Genomic DNA, 17,111 nt, shown 5'->3' on the forward strand with positions numbered 1-17,111 from the left:
AAAAAAAGAAAATAAGGTAAAGATAACAATCACCACTGAGTATTCACCACTCTCACCTGATCATTTTATTAGGTAAGTTCTAGTATAGTTCATGGTGATAACAGTACTAACTTATAGTCTTACATACAGCCAAATCAACATCAAAGAAAAATAATATATAACTATGATTCAAAAGATCAACTTTTATACACACATATATAAAACCTATACTGTCACACAATGTATCTTATCAAGGATTAGCAGCACTAAAAAAAAAAAAATCAAACATTCTTTTATGTCAATAGGGAGTGTGAGTTACGCCAGTGTACCCATTTGTCAAAACTGATTCAATGGCACATTGATCTATATACTCTACTGTATGAAAATTACATCTCATAAAAAAAAATCCCATTAAGACAGGCATCAGTCTCTGTTAATGTACTAGTCATTCAGAATGTTGTTTCTAGTCATTCACAATTCCAAGAGCCACCTGAAAGAAATTGTACTGGAAACAAAAACAGTGACAAAAAGCATCATTTAAACTAAGTATTCATTTATATTATGAAAGCTATTAAGGTACTCATTTAACTCAAGAAAATTTGTTAAAACTCAAGGGCTGATGTTAAGAATATAACAGAGTAAGCTTAATTAAATTTATAACATTTGCTTCAAATTCTAGTTTTCTCTTGTATAGACCTCTTGACATTAAATTTCTTTACTAAGTATGACCTATCATAAGAAAGCCTTACTAAAAGAGACTTTAGGTATAGCTTAAGTATTCTCTGAAACAAAAAGACCTAGCTATAAAAATGACCAATGCCAAGATAGTAAAATCCATGTACTATATATAGAATGGTTTACAAGTATTTACTCAATTTTAAACACAAATAATGTCCAACAAAAGTTCTCACCCAGCAACCCATGGATTCAAAAGGGAGAGTAAGAATTATAAGCATCTAATTAAATATAATACAAACAATAGGTTACTTACAAGGATCAGTTTCTTTGTATGACACCAAATGCCATAAAAGTAAAGGAGGCAAAATATGGCTCTGCAGTATCAGATAAAAAGCTGTAGGGTATGTGAGTAGACATAATTTGACCTTGACATAAAGGTGAAAATGGCTCACAGGAAAATTGGGAGTTAGGAGACTTCTAGAAACTCCTCTGACACTTAATAGTCTAATTTGTATCATGAGGTGTTGGGCTGTCATCTCTCAGGTTTCACAAAGCTCAAAATGCTATCTAAGCACCATCACATTATTCCATTACTAGAAATCCTGCACAAGGCAAAATAAGTACCTTTAGTATGCTCTATGAATTAAAATCGTGTTTCTCATGTATCCAATGATCTGTAATATTCTCTCTCAAATAACGACATACCCAATGTAGATGTCATCTTTCTTCTCTGATAACAGCATGAGAACTTATTTACAGGCTATACGCTCAGTGCCAAAAGGTAAGATTAAAATTTAAGCTGCTTTTAACACTGAAGAGTAAGGATTAACTAGTACTTTATATCTCCTAGAATATTTGACCTTCAGACAGGGCAAAAAAGAAAAAGTGGTTAAATAAACAAGGCAACAAAAATTCTCCTATGCCATCTCATCTTCTTTATTCATGTTTTCCTCTAAAAATATATTCCATTAATTTACTTCCTCCTAACTGGTAGCCCATTTATCCATTGGAGACAGCATTTTTAAGGTCCTGAGTGGTATCTCACTACTAAAATAACATTCAAAAGTAAGATCTAGACAAAACATCAAACTATGATGAAATACTTTCTAGCTACCATCATCTGAAAGCAAATCTTAAGATTCAGAGCTGGAAGTTCTAAGATCAACGAGGCCAGTGACTTATATAAGTAGGGAAACTTGATCAAACAAAATCCTACCCGAAAGCTCAGCATGCGAAACTTTTTCCAGCAGAAGAAAAGGAAATCCTAAACTTTTCTGTCCAGCATTCTCCTTTCCTACTCCAATAAAATTAGAAAATTACCAGCTTGGTAAAATCCTCTTTTTATTTCAAAGATAAGGAAACTGATATACCCAAAGAGGTTAAGGGGCTGACTGACCCCAGATCACATAGTCAAAACCACATGGCAGATTTAGAGCTTGGTTATAACAGAAATACTTCTTTAGAGAACAATTTAATTCACTTCCAAGTGGCACAAAGAAAGGGAGGGTTGTAACAGAAATTTTAAAAGAGCTCCCAGATGTTAATTCACAAGGCCTAAGGTCTTTTAGTTTCTTAAAAATATCAAGAGACTGAATGCCATCCTCTCATTCTTGCTCTTTACACTGGATGCTATGCTTCTGTGTAACAATAGATCCCTCAGTAAGGTCCTCATTTACTAAGGATCTGATATGGGAGGTATGCTACACATGCCAGGTAATTTTCAGCCATTGTTTTCAGACATCTCATAGTATCTTTAAGAAAATGGTGGTAGGGAGGGTTGACTGGGGGAGGAGGTGGATATGAGGCGTAAATACAGCAAAATCTAAAACTTTAAATTTACTGTCAACATTTCCAACGCTCTGGGTAATACACTGCCTTATTTAATCTAACTAAAGAGTCAATTTTATGCAATGCTTACCAAGTAAATGTTTATTGAGTGTATACTGTATATAGTTGATGTGGAAATAGTGAGGAACAAACTGAGCTGAGAGGAAGATGTCACTACCCCAAATAAAGAGAGCTTTCACAAGTCTTTTTTATTTTCTCTACTTCAGTGGAAAAACAATTCTCACACTTTATTTTAATACCAATGAACCACCTTTGTTTTGTCCTGGGACTATACCACTCCTAAGACAAATTTACTTTTCCCCCACCTTTATCCAATTACTACATTCTGTCTTGGAGACTACTCCCAGAAGCCACACTCTACTCCTGGATGCCTTCCCCAACCAGTTCACCAAGCTATCTTCCTTAGAGCCAGATCCTGAAATCCCATCTCCTCTCCCTAGAAGCCTTAACTAGACAGTCAGGTTAATCTCTTCTTAGCTCCACCCACAGTTTAAAACCACAACTCTCTGCATTTAATATTTTACAATTTTGCTCACAAGTTAATTTCATTAATATATGTGCTTATACAGTATATTAACTATTGCTACCCTCTGTTGGTGTATATCAGAGTTGCCCTTAAATAAAATCTACCAGATAAAAGTGTGTGTATTTAATTTGGGTTTAGCAGTGAAAATGCCAGATGGTTAATGCTTTTTGAAAATGATTTCAGATACATTAAATTCAACCTGATCTGTGAAATTTAGAAAACCTCTGAACATGGATGAATCTCAAAAGCATTATGCTAAGTTAGAGAAGCCAGACACAAAAGACCTCATACTTTATGATTGCATTTACATGTAATTCTAGGAAAACCTAGTGATGGAAAGCAAATCAGTGGTGGCCAGGGTGAAGAAATGAAATTAAACGCAAAGGAATTTTAATTTTAGACTAATGCAACTGACATTTTTTTATCTTGTGAAGAGAAAAGCAAGATATTTTAACCAAGATTTTCATTCTTCCACAATCACAAATTAATTTCTCACACAGCCGTTTTTTCTCTTAAGGAATGAAAAATCATTAAAAATCAAATTGGATCATCTCAGAATTCACATTAGTTTTTACCTCATGGGATAAACCTGGAATTTCCTTTCAAATAATTTATCACTTCTAACCAATAAAAGATGGTATTATTTAACTTCTCCATTAAAAACGTCTATGAGGATTGGAAATTTTTTAAGAATAGTGTTACTTTCGTTTTTTTCACATCAGAATTAACATAATATAATCCAGTCCATAATTCAAGATTTGAGGAACAGAGGCAGGAATAAGCTACAGTAAATACCATTCCAGTTAATTCTCAACTGTCTCTGCATATTTTTGCAAAATTTATTTTTGATTAATTGTTGGAAAATGGCTGGGTTTCCAACTATATTTTAGTCTATTTTAGGAAGAGACTCTTCAATCTCAAAAGGCAAACTATTCTAAAAATCCTTTAATCATTTAAAAGAACCCAATGTCTTCATCTGGTCATTTTTTATTCTCATTACTGTTACTATTTGCCTTCACCAATGTCCCATCTCCAAAAGAGGCCTCAATATTCTAAATGTGAGCAGTTACTGAGGAAGTTAACTCAACAGGTTAAAGTTACAGATCAAACTGGTTACATGATTAAGTTTTCTTTTAATACAACTGATTGTCAATTTCAATATAGTGCTGCTTCAACTGCCTTTGCCATTACCCATAAAAATTTAGTACAGACTGAAAAGTAGCCAATATTATCATTCTCAAAAGAGTAACACTTTTGAAAGGACTATTAAGTATTTTGCATAGTATAACTTAATTTCACATCGCATCTGCTGCAGAGATCACAGGCTGTCATTATGCCATCTCCATCCTGGCACCCCACCGCTGCCTGCAGCTTTATTCTTGGCTTTTCAAAGGTTTAGTCACTCAAGGCTAAAGAGGGAATCAAAGAAGCATAACTTATGAACCTAAGCAGAGAAAAGGGTAGGAATATGTGGTTGAGTCACGTCGTTCCGCCATTTTCTAAGCGGAGGAGGAAGACATATTGGAACAAAAACACAACAAAAGAGCAGCCATTTCCCAAGCCAGCTCCAATAGCAACCCGAACTGGCCGAGCCCGGTCACTTCGGCACCTTCAAATCCACTTCACTGGACAAACCCAAGAACATCAGAGGTGTCCACGTAAAACAAGCAGCGGGCAACGCTTCCGCGTTGGGATCAAAGATGACCTGCACACTAAACTGCAAATGAAAACCTCAGGACGAATGATGGACGCTAAATGGAGCAGAAAGTAACAAACTGAAATTCTAAACTAAGTTGGCAAACCAAAATTTACTCTGATTGTGATGACTTATGGTTCTTAGGAAACCCAGGTTAACTCAAATGTCAAGAGCCGATTGAGCTGGTCGTATTACCGGCCTCTTACACATCTCCCCCACTTCCCTCAGAGGATCGTCAATTTGCTTATGGATTCTTACCGTATGTGGGGGATGCCGACCCCACCTTGAAGAATCTTATAGAGTTTGCTCTCGTACAGCAACTGGGGATGCCTGGCCTTCTGAGATTCTAGCTTCACTGCCACTTCCTGCAGGGGAAAGAGGGGATGATGGCATCAACATCCCTATGGATTCAATGTCACTTGGGAAAGGAGAGGGAGACATTAGTAAAGCTCCTACTCGCGACTAGAAGGTGGAAGCGAGACGCTGGGAAGAGAAAGCTCTCTTTGTAATTATAAAACGAAGCAACCAGCCTCAAAGTCCTCTTCAGGGGGTAGTGACGAAAGCGGCACGTCCTCTAAAATGCAGGAAAAGGATTCATCCAGAAAACGTAATGAGAGGTTAATGAAGGAGCCAGGCGATCGGAAGCTGACCTAACTGAAACAAAAACCCCAGTAGAATTAAAGAATATATAAAGAAAAACACTGGGATCAGAGAAATAGGATTTTGCCGTCCCCACCTTAAACGACGGTTTAAAAAGTTCGATTAAGGTATATTTTTAACAAGCTGGGAGAGTTCACAGTATACCCAACCTTTCTCTCGGATTCTTTCCCTAAAAGGGAAAGAGAAGGGAGGAGGTTCCTAAGCCAGGAAAACTGGCTCCCTCTGGACTTCTGGGTGCATGCGTGCGGTGGGAAAAGGCCCGGACAGTTTGGGGGTGGGGGGGCGGTGAGGACAGGCGCAGCGTTGTTGTGAACCCCACCCCAGGTGGTTACCTCGCCGTTGGTGATGTTGATCGCCAGGTAAATGTCCCCGAAGGAGCCAGACCCGATCTTCCGTACCAGTTTATATTTCCCTCCGACAATGAATTCGGCCTTGGAGCCGCTGCTGCTCGCCATCCTGAGAGACGAAGATGGAGGCTGGGGCTAAGCCCCGACACCTCTAAGAGGAGAACGAAGGCCGCTAGAGCTCGTCCACCGAGCAAGGCTGCTGAGGGCGGCCGGAAATGGAAAACGTTGGCTTTCTCGGCGTTACAGGGACCAGGATCGGCCAAACGGAACCTGATCACCGCCGCTGTCAGGTTTCTTTTTGACAGGCCGCAGATTGTTGAGGGGGTTCTGGCGGTTACCAGTATAGGCCACTTCTTTCTCGGCGGACGCCGCTGCCTCGTTTTCGCGGCGACGTCGCGGGCTGGAAAAGAGGCGCGGTGAGTTAGGGCGGCGATACCGCTGCCACCACTGCCGCCGGCTCCCGCTCGGAGGGACCCCTGTCACTCCGCCGACGCCGCCATCTTGTTACTCCGGCTCCGGCCAACACAAAATGCCCCCAGTCCCTGGGAGCCGCTTCTTCACGGCGCAGAGCACTCTGGGAAAGGGATCGCGGGCGCTAACCCCGGAGGGTCGACAGCAACAGGGAGGGCGGAACCGGATCCGTGAGAGTCGCGGCCCACGCTCCGAGCGTCACCCCGTCACCGCCCAAATGCGCATGCGTACTGTAACCCTGCGGCCTGCACAGGCGTGCGGTGGCCTCTCCTCACCCCCGCCCCGGGCTCATTTCCACTTCCGGTCGTCGGTTGTACCACGGTTAACTACCTGTTAGTCACTTCAGACCAGTCCGGTTTCTGAGAGGCCGCGCGGCCTCAGGCCTCGAGAGCATGTTAGGGAGGAGTCACCTTCATTTTTCGTGGAGGATGGAAGCGTCAGGCCTCCTTGGGAGTCGGGTATTGACCTTTGCTCTTTGTTTGAGGCGGTTTTTAACATTTTGATCTTTACTGGGCGACTCCCCCAACCGGCCTATTACAGCCCATTTCTGTTTTGAAAGAGGCTGTCGCCTCTGGTGGAGAGAAAACGAAAAGCAGCCCTATGTGGGCTGCGTTTGTTTAGGGCCCCCTGTTTTTAGCGGAGTCTAGTTACTTACTCTTAATTTTAGAGTTCTGCGCTTTATGGAGTGCTAGGGTCCCTCTTTCTACAGGAGGGGAAAAGAGGGAAAGCAGGAATTAACCCTGTTGCTCTGTCTTTGTGTTGTGTCCCTACTGATGATACTCGATCCCCAAAGAAAAAAAAATACCCAAGTTACAATGTTAGTGGCGAATATATAATCAATAGGAAATAAGGCCTACAGTCGTGAAAAAACTGCACATAATGAAAGTTGTTATCCTCCCCCCCAAAATCCTTGAAAAATCCTATCTTAGTAGTGTTGAAAACTGCAGTTTTGACCCTAAAAACATAAGAGTAGAAACAACTATTACGAAATAAAAATGACAACGTTTAAAACTTTACACAGTAAATTTTTTTTTACTAAAAATTGATTAAAGAGTCAAATCTTGAACACATTTTGGTTTACAAATTTTCACCTGGAAAAATTGGGCTTAGTAATGATGATCACAAAAGGAAGCACCGTATTCATCGTCACCTGCAATATGAATCAAACCCTGATGAATAAGTCACAGCCTCAGTAGTGAAAATTTAAATAAAAAATCCACCCTAAATAAAATAATTTCACTGAAACAGAAAAAAACATACAAGCTTAACTGCCACTGAAAGCTGATCAGATAGTAATGGGGTTCATCCTGGAAGATAACTAGAATTCCTTTATGTTACTACTCTATTTTTAACTTAAATATTTGTATTCATAAAGCTCTAACCTAAAAGTCTTGAATTTGAAAACAGGGAAAGAGAATTGCTTTAAGATTTAGCTTGAAGTTTTGAAATTTTGAGGCACTATCAAAACCCAGGCTGCCTGACTTCCAAATCAGCACTGTTAGACATTCTCCTTTGGTGACTCGAAAGCATGTCTGGCCTACTTAAAATTCTCTGCTGTTAAATTTTGTTCTTTAAAAAAAAAAAAGTCAAGTGTAATCCTCTTGAAGTTTGTAAGTTCCCAGCGATAGCTACCATTCTGCTGATTTTCTACCACAGCCATCCAAATTTTAATGGATTCCTCAGCCTAAGAAGTTCTCTGTGGGGTATACATTTAAAGGGATTTTTTTTTTTTTTTGGATGTAGTGAGGCTATACATGCTCAACTGGGGGCTGGGGGGTAACAGTGGGCTACGTGCATGTTGTGGACTAGATTAGGGCTTCCCAGAGGTCCGTGTGTGGACAGTGGACAAGTCTAACAAAGTTTTCCCATGAAATACTACAAAACTGCAGTATAATGCTTTTTTTTCTTTCATTTATCTAATTTCAAATTATACTTTATTCTGAGATTACATCTTCCTACATGTGTGTTGTTAAAGTGTCCTTTTATAAAATGGTCCTAATGGTGGATGGTGGTTTTATTGATGTCCTTGTTTGGCAAAATTAGAAGTTGATGCTTTATGTCTGCCTTTTTTTCTCCCCATATTTTGTAAGCTTTTGAAATGCCATACTCTGGGACTTACTAGTCTAAATAACTTTTAGAAGCCCTTTCAACTCTGAGAGTCTTTGATTTTATGTGTATATTTGGCGTGTTTCATTTGTTTCCTGCTTGCTGTAGTCAGTATTCCAGCATTGACAATATCCAGCAAAATGTACTAAAATGCTGTATGAGTTGTTGTAATCTTTTAAAATGTGATTTCAGTTGATTCCATCATAATATTTAAATTTATCAGATTTAAGAAGGGCAAAAGTTGGGGGTTTTTTTGTTGTAGGAAATGAAGTTTTTAGGCATTGGCTATGAATTCAGCTTTCTCCTTAAAATCATGTATTATTTGTAGTAACTTTCAGCCTCAGTAATTGAAGGATTACCTGTTTTGGGTGCTATTTTAGTTATGAATCATTCTTGTACTTTTGAGTCAGCAGCAGCTTTAGTGTAACAGAAGGCATCTTCTAAAATGTGCCAAAATGCCATTCCCGACTCCTGGATCAGATGAATTAACCAAAAATATAATTTAAAGTATACAATAAATATTTTAGATCTTGAATGTAATTTAGAAATCATCTAGTTCAATAATCATATTTTTAAATGCTTTGCAATCTGTATCGTGCTTTCACACACAGCAGTTGTGCCTGGCTAGGACAAAGTGTCTTGCCCAAGATCTTACAGATCTTAGTGGCAAAGAAAAGACTAGAACACCAATCTCTAACTAAAAGAAAGAGAAAAAGAAAAGTGTATAAGACAAATTGGGACAATCATGCCCCAGTGATTACTTCTGTTTTCAAAGAGAGGTCAAGATGAATTGAAAACTTTTTTTTCAAATCACAGTATTTACCCAAGGAAAGGTTACTGGTAGCCAGAGTGTGTTTTGAGTAAAATTATAAGGACAAGCACAAGAAGTATAGCTGGATGAAGTAAGGAGGAAAATAAAAACACAAGGGTGGCCTGCCCATCTCTGGAGTTCTTTGGTACAAATAAGTGGAAGAATGGAATACCTTAGAACATGACAAACTCTCAGGTGTTGTTTGACTGTTGCAGAGCTTTGTGCATAATCAGTGTCAGATATGTGAATTAGTGGAGTGATTGAAAACAGAAGAACATTAGAAATGTCCTATTCATCAGAGTGATAATCCATTTAGTCTTTTTTCCAGTCTAAAACAGTGACACCAGTTTCTATGTCCCTTTCATGTCTCAGTTCCTGTTCTCTCCCTCTGTGTTGTTTATAGGGTTTTTTGAAAGTATATTGCTGCATCTATGATAGCAACTTCAAACACTTTTGAGACATTCTTAAGTAAGCAAACATTTCTTAGTTTTTTTAATGTATTTCAATTAATTTAACTCTGAACATATCTGTGCATTTTTTTTTACCCGTATGGCTTCAAGATCTAAAGATTAAGTTTCATATATATTTATCACCTAATGATCTTTTAATAATCATGTACACATATAAAATGCCAATTGTTTTGTCCTTATAAAACTGACAAAATTTTAGAAAATTTAGATAAATCAGAAAAAAAGAAAAAAATCTCTTAGAGGTAATTACCAAATGTTAACAATTTGCTGTATATAAATGTTCAGTCTTTTTTTTTTCTATGCATATTATGTGCGTGTTTGTATGTGTTGGGTGTATCTATCAGTATGTGTATGTGTGTGCACATGTATTTATTTTATTTCTTGAAATTTGCCACAAATAGTCTTAGTGGGCATTCAGAATTGAGATCTGTTTTTTCACTTAATGATTTGTTTAAGACATGTTTCCATATGATTAAGTAATCTTCCAAAGTATCATTTTTAGTGTCTACATATAAAATATGTATCATATTGACAGAACAACATTTAATCAATCCCAATGGAGTATTTTAGTTATTTCCAAAGTTTTGCTAGTATAAATGAATATACTTGCCTTAATGAATAATCCTGTAGCTAAACCTTTGCCCATATTCAAAATTAATTGGTTAGGATATGTTTCTAGAAGTGCTGCTGGACTTAAAATCCCTGTATCATAAACAACAACTTCTGTTTTGGTACAGTCTGTGATGATTAAACCCTATTCATGGACTACCCTTCTCATTACGTATCTATACAGATTTATCTTTACAAATTTAAATCCTTGTCCTTTCATTCTGTTCTAGAAAGGGGTTTTTGGATTTTCTTTTTTGACCAGCCAGTTTTGTAAAGACCCAATCATTTTAATTAGAAGAGATCTTTTTTTTGCAAGTCCCCTGTTCCCTTCCCCACCCATTTCAAAATCTCAAGAATTTTGCAACTGTGTGGTTTATAAGGAAGTGCTCATGAGACTGAAAGTGTCCCTTTTATGAACATTGCTAACAAGACACATTTGTTGGCCATTGGTAAAGCAATTGTATTCTATAGATACTCAGATTTAGTTGAAGGAGGAGGGAAAATTAGTTTCCTGTGAGAGAGAATGGGGATCAAAGGATCCTCAAAATTAAGAATATAGTTAATCAAGTATGAAAAACAGAATAATCTCATATATGTTCACATCTCCCATATTTTGCGTGAGTTCAAGTATTCCCGCAGAAATAAAAGTGTATTCCCACAAAAATAAATGTACAGGGTCTTAGAGATGGGGAAGACTCCAAATTGTCATTGTTCCCAAGCTGAGGTCAATCCAGATTTACTACAGAAGTCTTTTAAATGCTTGAGTTAAGCATTTCAGTGTACTTTGTTAAATGAGAAAGTATCATTTGTCACCTGTATGAATGCAATATTACTGTCTACATTTAGAGTAGCAGAGGACTAAGGAGTTTTCCTAACTTTAAGCAAGAGCCCATGGAAGCAATACTAGAGTAGTGGACATTTATTTTACTCTTAAAAAGTAGTTTGAAGTGGGATAAGAGAAACCAAATTATCCTTTCATTTGAGTGTTTAAAGGCTGGGTTAAGAAAATGTATCCTAACCTAAGTATTCAGAAAAACTGAAGTTTAATTGTGACTGTACTGGGGGATTGGGAGGGTAGAGGTTCAAGTAGTAGAGTGCATGCTTAGCATGCACGAGGTCCTGGGTTCAATCCCCAGTACCTCTAAAAATAAATAAATAAATAAACCTAATTATATCCCTCTCCACCTAAAAGCAAATAAATAAAAATTTGTTTTTTGAAAATTGTGACACTACCTGAAAAACTTTTTCTAAGCTTCAATGTTGTAATCTTTTAAAAGAGAAGTCAGATTCTAAAGTTCTTTCAGGCTTTAAAAACATTGCACAATTTACTGAAGATGAGTCTTGTATTTTGAAGTAGAAGGAAGAAATTAACATGCTCTTTTCCTTTTATAGCTTCCTAAAATTCAGATAATACATAAAATTCTGATGGGCAGGTCCTCACTCATTCTCCTTAATGCTTAATTGTCAGGAAAATCAGATTTTATAACCGTGAAACATAGCAATAGATAGGTAGTTAGAAATCAGAATAGACTCCCAAATTAGAAACAACTGGGAATTATCTTTTTAAAATATTTAAGAAAGGCAGTAATTATAGCTTAGTTTTAGGTATAGCTTTCCCTGGATCTGGGGGAGGGGCCTCACTTAAATGACCTCTATCAGTCAGTCCCTTTTAGTTTAAAAACTCCTTGCTTAGATTCTGATACAGGGAAAGCATGAAATGGTGCTTACTCTTCATTGCAGTCTTATTCTTGGCAAGGAAAGAGATTCAACAGTGAAAATCAAGCAAAGCTTGTTCCGTATCCTCTTCTAATACTGCTTCTGCTAACCCCATCCCTCCCTCCCAGAGTTCCTTTGAAATAGTGCCTGAGGCTTTAACTCATTTGTCTGCAGTGAACATTCTGCAGTGTAATAATTAAGTGACAGAGATGTGTCCTGACAGGGAGGAAATTCAAATCATTGATGTTCCATGTACTCATTGAATACCTTACCAAAGCCAGGACTTGAAAGGCAACATAAAAGTTGAAATGCCTGGGTTTCCCCTGTGTTCCCCACTTAACCCCCCTTGTCTTGCTGTGGTCAGTCTGTCTGACCTGGCAGTATTTTGATAATCAAATTATATGTTAAATTTTCTATTTTAATCACATGAACTATTAAAATTCCTGGAAATGCAGTGTCATGCATTGGCATTTGGGGATATTTCTGTATACTATTTTTATTTGGAAGAATTTATTAGTGTTTTGGTGTTTCTGCAATTTCTATGTCCCTTTCTTTTCTCAACCTCTGTTCTCTTCCCCTGCATTGTTCATTAGCAAGGGCATGAAACTCTGTGCCCAGTGACTCATTATTACTCAGTATAGTAATCTACTCTTTGTGAGACTAAATTTGGAAGATGCTTGAGTTGCCACTCCTGAGGAGAGCAGGTCCTAAGAACACATCCGGTTAACTCTCAACTGTCCATGCTAATGCCAGGAAGCACTGATACTGATCACAGAAATTGGAATAGCTGCACCATTTGATCCTGGGCAAACCCACACCACTGCAAAAAGACTTTCTACTGTGAACAAAGTTCTGGGCCTGACTGGGGGAAAACAAAAGAACTCTGGATTGTAGGCCCCTAATCCACAGAGCAAAAAAGTCAAATTTATATTTACATAGCCTTTATAGTTCATAAAACAATTTGTAATGCCCTAACTCTTTTCAGGACCAGTTTTAGAGATAGGTAAAGCATCTTGTTATATTTATCTTATGTGTGAGGAAGCTGAAGCTCTGGAGAAGTGTGATGACTTACCAGACAACACTAGCTTCTGAGAACACCCCAAGATCCATACCACTGTTCTGTGTGTGCCTGTTCACTCTCACAGTTAGTGTGTCCTGTCCAGACCCTCGGTGCCTGCTCCAGATCTGGTTAGGGAGCATACTAGCAGCCATTACCTCAGTAGACCTACTTTTGACTAAAATCATCCCTTAACAACTGGTTGATCCAGCCCGTTTGCAGCTCAATTGATCTCTCAGTGTCAAAAGTTCTGTAACTTGGTGCTCAAGCAGGATCTGAGTTCTGACTTCCAGATGTGTCTGAACTCCTACATTTTTTGAGGGCTGACACCCATCTCCTCCAAATCCATATCTCAAACTCAGTAGTCCCTGGCTCTATAGGTGGTTCCTTAGTCCTGGCTACCTAGTTATTTACCTCCATTCTCCTTCCCTACCAGCCATCCCTCCTAGACAATGCCTCCCCAGGGTTAATTACTTCTGCCTCTCTCCCTTTCAGATTCTAAAGCCCAACTGACCTCTTGAAATGTTAGCTATCTATCAGATTTTACAGACCCTCCTTACTTCCTACCAGCTCCCTGAAACTGATCTGAACTCCTAAGATTGCTTCTTATCTGTGTACTTCAAGGCTAGGCAAATGATAGACATAAGACCCTTTCTACTTACGTTCCAGTACCTTCTAACCTATATGAAACTCGTATTTTTTATATTTTCTTTTGTTGCTTAGAATTTCAAATTCTGTTGACCTTCTTAGCTGATATTTTCTTCCACACGATGTCATTGATTACCATAGCTTCTGCCTCATTGAAATAGGATATGTGAAAGTACTTTGTTTAAGCCATAAACCTCATACAAATGTACCCTGCTGCTGTTATTAGTCCCATTCAAGCCAGGGGTGACTTTTTCTAACTTTTCTGGTGGAGGAAGACAGGCTGTCAGCTGAGATAGAAACTGTACAATTGTTGTCCAAAACCAAAAATAAGACAAGAGTATCAACTCTGACACTACCACAACTGATTTTTTTATGTAGGTGATTCCTTTTGACAAGGTCACCGCCATAGGCTTTTAAGATGTGTCATCGGAGACAGAAATAAAATATTATAGGCTATTCTAAAGGCCTCAGAACTTTTCTTCTAGTCAACCTGAAGAAGTTTTCAGATGGCATCTACTTTGATTGATTTTCCTGCGCCAAAGTAATAACTACTTTTCAGTGTTTATACAACATTGTATACAGTGTTGTTCTTACCTATATTATGTTATGTTAAAAAAAGGAAAAGATTTCATGGAGAAAGTAACTTCATTGTTTTAAATTTTTAGATAGGGCAACTGAGGCCCTGAGATCTTAGTTGGCTTGCTCAACTGCACTAAGTTAGAGGTGCATTCTGTACTTGAAGTCAGATTTTTATTTTGACTCCAAAGAACATGCTTTTTCATTTCTCCAGTCCATGCATCTCACAACTGTAAAACACTGCTCATTTATTTCAAGATTAAGTGAAGATATAAAAACAGACGTCCACTTGATAGATTACAGAATATGCCACAAAAGGGTATGTTAAAGAACCCATGCCAGATCATGGTTTTCAATAATTACACAATGCTGCCATCTTGTGGATGTCCTTATTTGCTGTTGCATTAGCTGGCTTCTGTAGCCTAGCATCATGCTGGGCCGGAATACGTGTTAAATGTCTAGAAAAGGGCTGGAGTTGGGGAACTTAGAATAACATTTGAGGGGTTAAGCAAGTGTCAGGAGTTTGAGCAAACATACTGTGCCTTCTGAACAAAATCAAGCATTGGATTATTTCTTGTTAACAATACTTGAATGCTATGATATAAAGTCAATGCATCTTATGTTACATGATAAGAGAAGAATGAAAACAAGGATACATATCCATATGGCTATGTATGTATATAGCCATATGTTAACCAATTACTCCAGCATCACTGGTTGGCAAAACTTTCCTTTCTCCCTGTCTTAGTCAGCTTGAGATGCTACAACAAAATAGCACAGATAGACTTGGTATCCTAAAGAACAGAAATTTGTTTTCTCACAGTTCTGGAGGCTGGAAGTCTGAGATGAGTGTTCCAGAAAGGTCAAGTTCTGGTGAGGGCCTTCTTCCAGGTTGCAGACTTTTTGTATTCTTACATGGCAGAGAGCAGTTACAGGTTATCAAAAAGAGTATAAACATCATCCAAAGACTTTGTATCCTCTCTGAGGAGAGAGTGTTTTCTGTTGTATACAAGATAGTTGTGTCATGTTAGGTGGAAGTAATTGTGGTTTAAGGAGTTGCATATTGGTGCCAAGTTGCTAAAGGATGGACTTGTGATAATAAATTTTATGTGTCATCTTGGCTGGGCTGTAGTGCCCAGATATTTGGTCAAACATTATTCTGAATGTTTCTGTGAAGGTATTTTTGGATGAGATTAACTTTTAAATCAGTAGACTTTGAGTAAAGCAGTATACTTTCCATAATGTGGGTGGGCCTCATCCAATCATTTGAAAGTCTGAATAGGACAAAGACTGACCTCTCAAAAGCAAGAAGGAATTCTTCTAGCAGAGAGCCTTTGGAACTCTTTGGAACTCTTCCCTGAGTCTCATCCTGCCAGTCTACCTTGCAGATTTTGAACTTATCAAGCTTCCACAATCACATGAGCTAATTCCTTAAAATAAACCTCTCTCTCCCTCCCTCCCTCCCTCCCTGTCTCCCTCTCTCTATGTACACACACACACACACACACACACACACACACACACACACACACACATCCTGTTGGTTCTTTTTCTCTGGAGAACTCTAATACACTTTCTCACTTTATTCAGGTCACTGCTAAAATATTTTCTCCTTAGAAACACTTTTCGTGACCAAATTATTTAAAATAGCCCCTTACACCCCCCCCCCCATACCCAGTTACTCTTAAGCTCTTTACCCTATTTATTTTCCTTCACAATACTTACTAGTATCTAAAATTATATATATATTTTACTCTTGTATTGACTTAGCCTCCTTCACTAGAACACTTGCTCAATGAGACAGGAACTTTTTCTGTCTTGTTCACTAATGTATCCCCAGAACAGTGCCTTCCTCAATAATAGCTTTTGAGTGACTGAATACACACACACACACACACACATACACATATATACATATACATACCCACATATACCCACATACATATATATATATATGATGTAGATTTACATATGTACATGTTCAGCATTTGGCTGTGAAACCTGCTTTTTTATTTATTTAACTATCTCCTGCTGATAGTTTTTGGTCTGTTTATAGCTCTTCACTTTGATTTTTTTAAAAAGTCACAAACCACAACCTTATGCATGCATCTTTGTGCATCTGTGTGTGGATTTCTGTGGCATAAATTAATAGAAGTGAAATTTCTAAGTCAAAAATGTTTTGTCAACTCCCACTCTTACAAATTGGTTATACCCTTGCCCACCCAATTGCTTATCCTTAAATGTGAATAGCAAGCCTTTGAGGCTGTACTCCAGGGTGGTAAATGCACACTTCAGGACAGGGAGTTAGTTTGCTTTTCTCACTAGACTTCTTTCTCATGCAGCTTCCAAGAAAGCATTGCATTGACTCAGCAGAGGAGATTTCCAACTAGAGAGTGATGAATAAAAATCAAATATTACAATAATTCAGGCAATACTTTAAAAAGCCCTGGCCAAATATTTTGATTGTAGTTTTACTTGGTGGTGTGGGACCAGATTGAAACACAGCAGTTAAAGGGAATTGTTCATAAGGAAGTTTAATCAAAGGCTGGCTCTACTCCCAGCTCTTTCTGACTTCTCCTCAGTCTTTTTTGCTGTCTCCCTTTTCTCTGCCTGCCCCTTGGTTGTGTTTACCAGGCCTTTGTCCTTAACCCTCTTCTTTTACGTCCTTCCTGTTTCCCAGGTGATCTCATTCACTCTTACAGCTTCATGTACAATAGATGTGCTGGTGACCTTCAAATCTATATTGCCAAACCAAGCTTCTCTCTCCCAGAACCTTATATCCATTTTCCCACCAGGCACTTTCACTAGGATAAGCCGCAGGGATCAACTAGTCACAAACTGGTTGTATTACCTTCCCCCAAACCTTTGCTCCAAACCTGTTCCTTCTCTAGGATACTTTTTCTTTAATGAGGG

The 17,111-nt window shown here is 38.3% G+C and overlaps 2 protein-coding genes across 8 annotated transcripts in view; one reads left to right on the top strand and one right to left on the bottom strand.

Annotated features, from left to right (window-relative positions):
• CSNK1A1 (casein kinase 1 alpha 1) overlaps positions 1 to 6,301 on the bottom strand; it is a 44,185-nt gene extending 37,884 nt beyond the window's left edge. For 2 of the 7 annotated variants that reach the window (XR_004318819.1, XM_014551699.2), the window contains exons 1-2: positions 5,720 to 6,301; positions 4,986 to 5,092 (exon numbers count right to left, since the gene is read on the bottom strand). Coding sequence is in view for 5 of the 7 variants with exons in the window: in XM_014551699.2 (XP_014407185.1) it covers positions 4,986 to 5,092; positions 5,720 to 5,842 (230 nt within the window). In the remaining 2 variants the exon portion in view is untranslated. The remainder of the gene's footprint in view (positions 1 to 4,985; positions 5,093 to 5,719) is intronic. The other 5 variants (XM_014551700.2, XM_006175913.3, XR_004318820.1 and 2 more) reach the window with 4 other exon arrangements.
• A 245-nt stretch (positions 6,302 to 6,546) lies between these two features.
• ARHGEF37 (Rho guanine nucleotide exchange factor 37) overlaps positions 6,547 to 17,111 on the top strand; it is a 65,256-nt gene continuing 54,691 nt past the window's right edge. The window contains exon 1 of the mRNA XM_032477083.1: positions 6,547 to 6,663. The gene's annotated coding sequence lies outside the window, so the exon portion shown is untranslated. The remainder of the gene's footprint in view (positions 6,664 to 17,111) is intronic.

The sequence above is a fragment of the Camelus ferus genome, chromosome 3 (assembly GCF_009834535.1).
Source record: "Camelus ferus isolate YT-003-E chromosome 3, BCGSAC_Cfer_1.0, whole genome shotgun sequence".
Lineage (NCBI taxonomy): Eukaryota > Metazoa > Chordata > Mammalia > Artiodactyla > Camelidae > Camelus > Camelus ferus.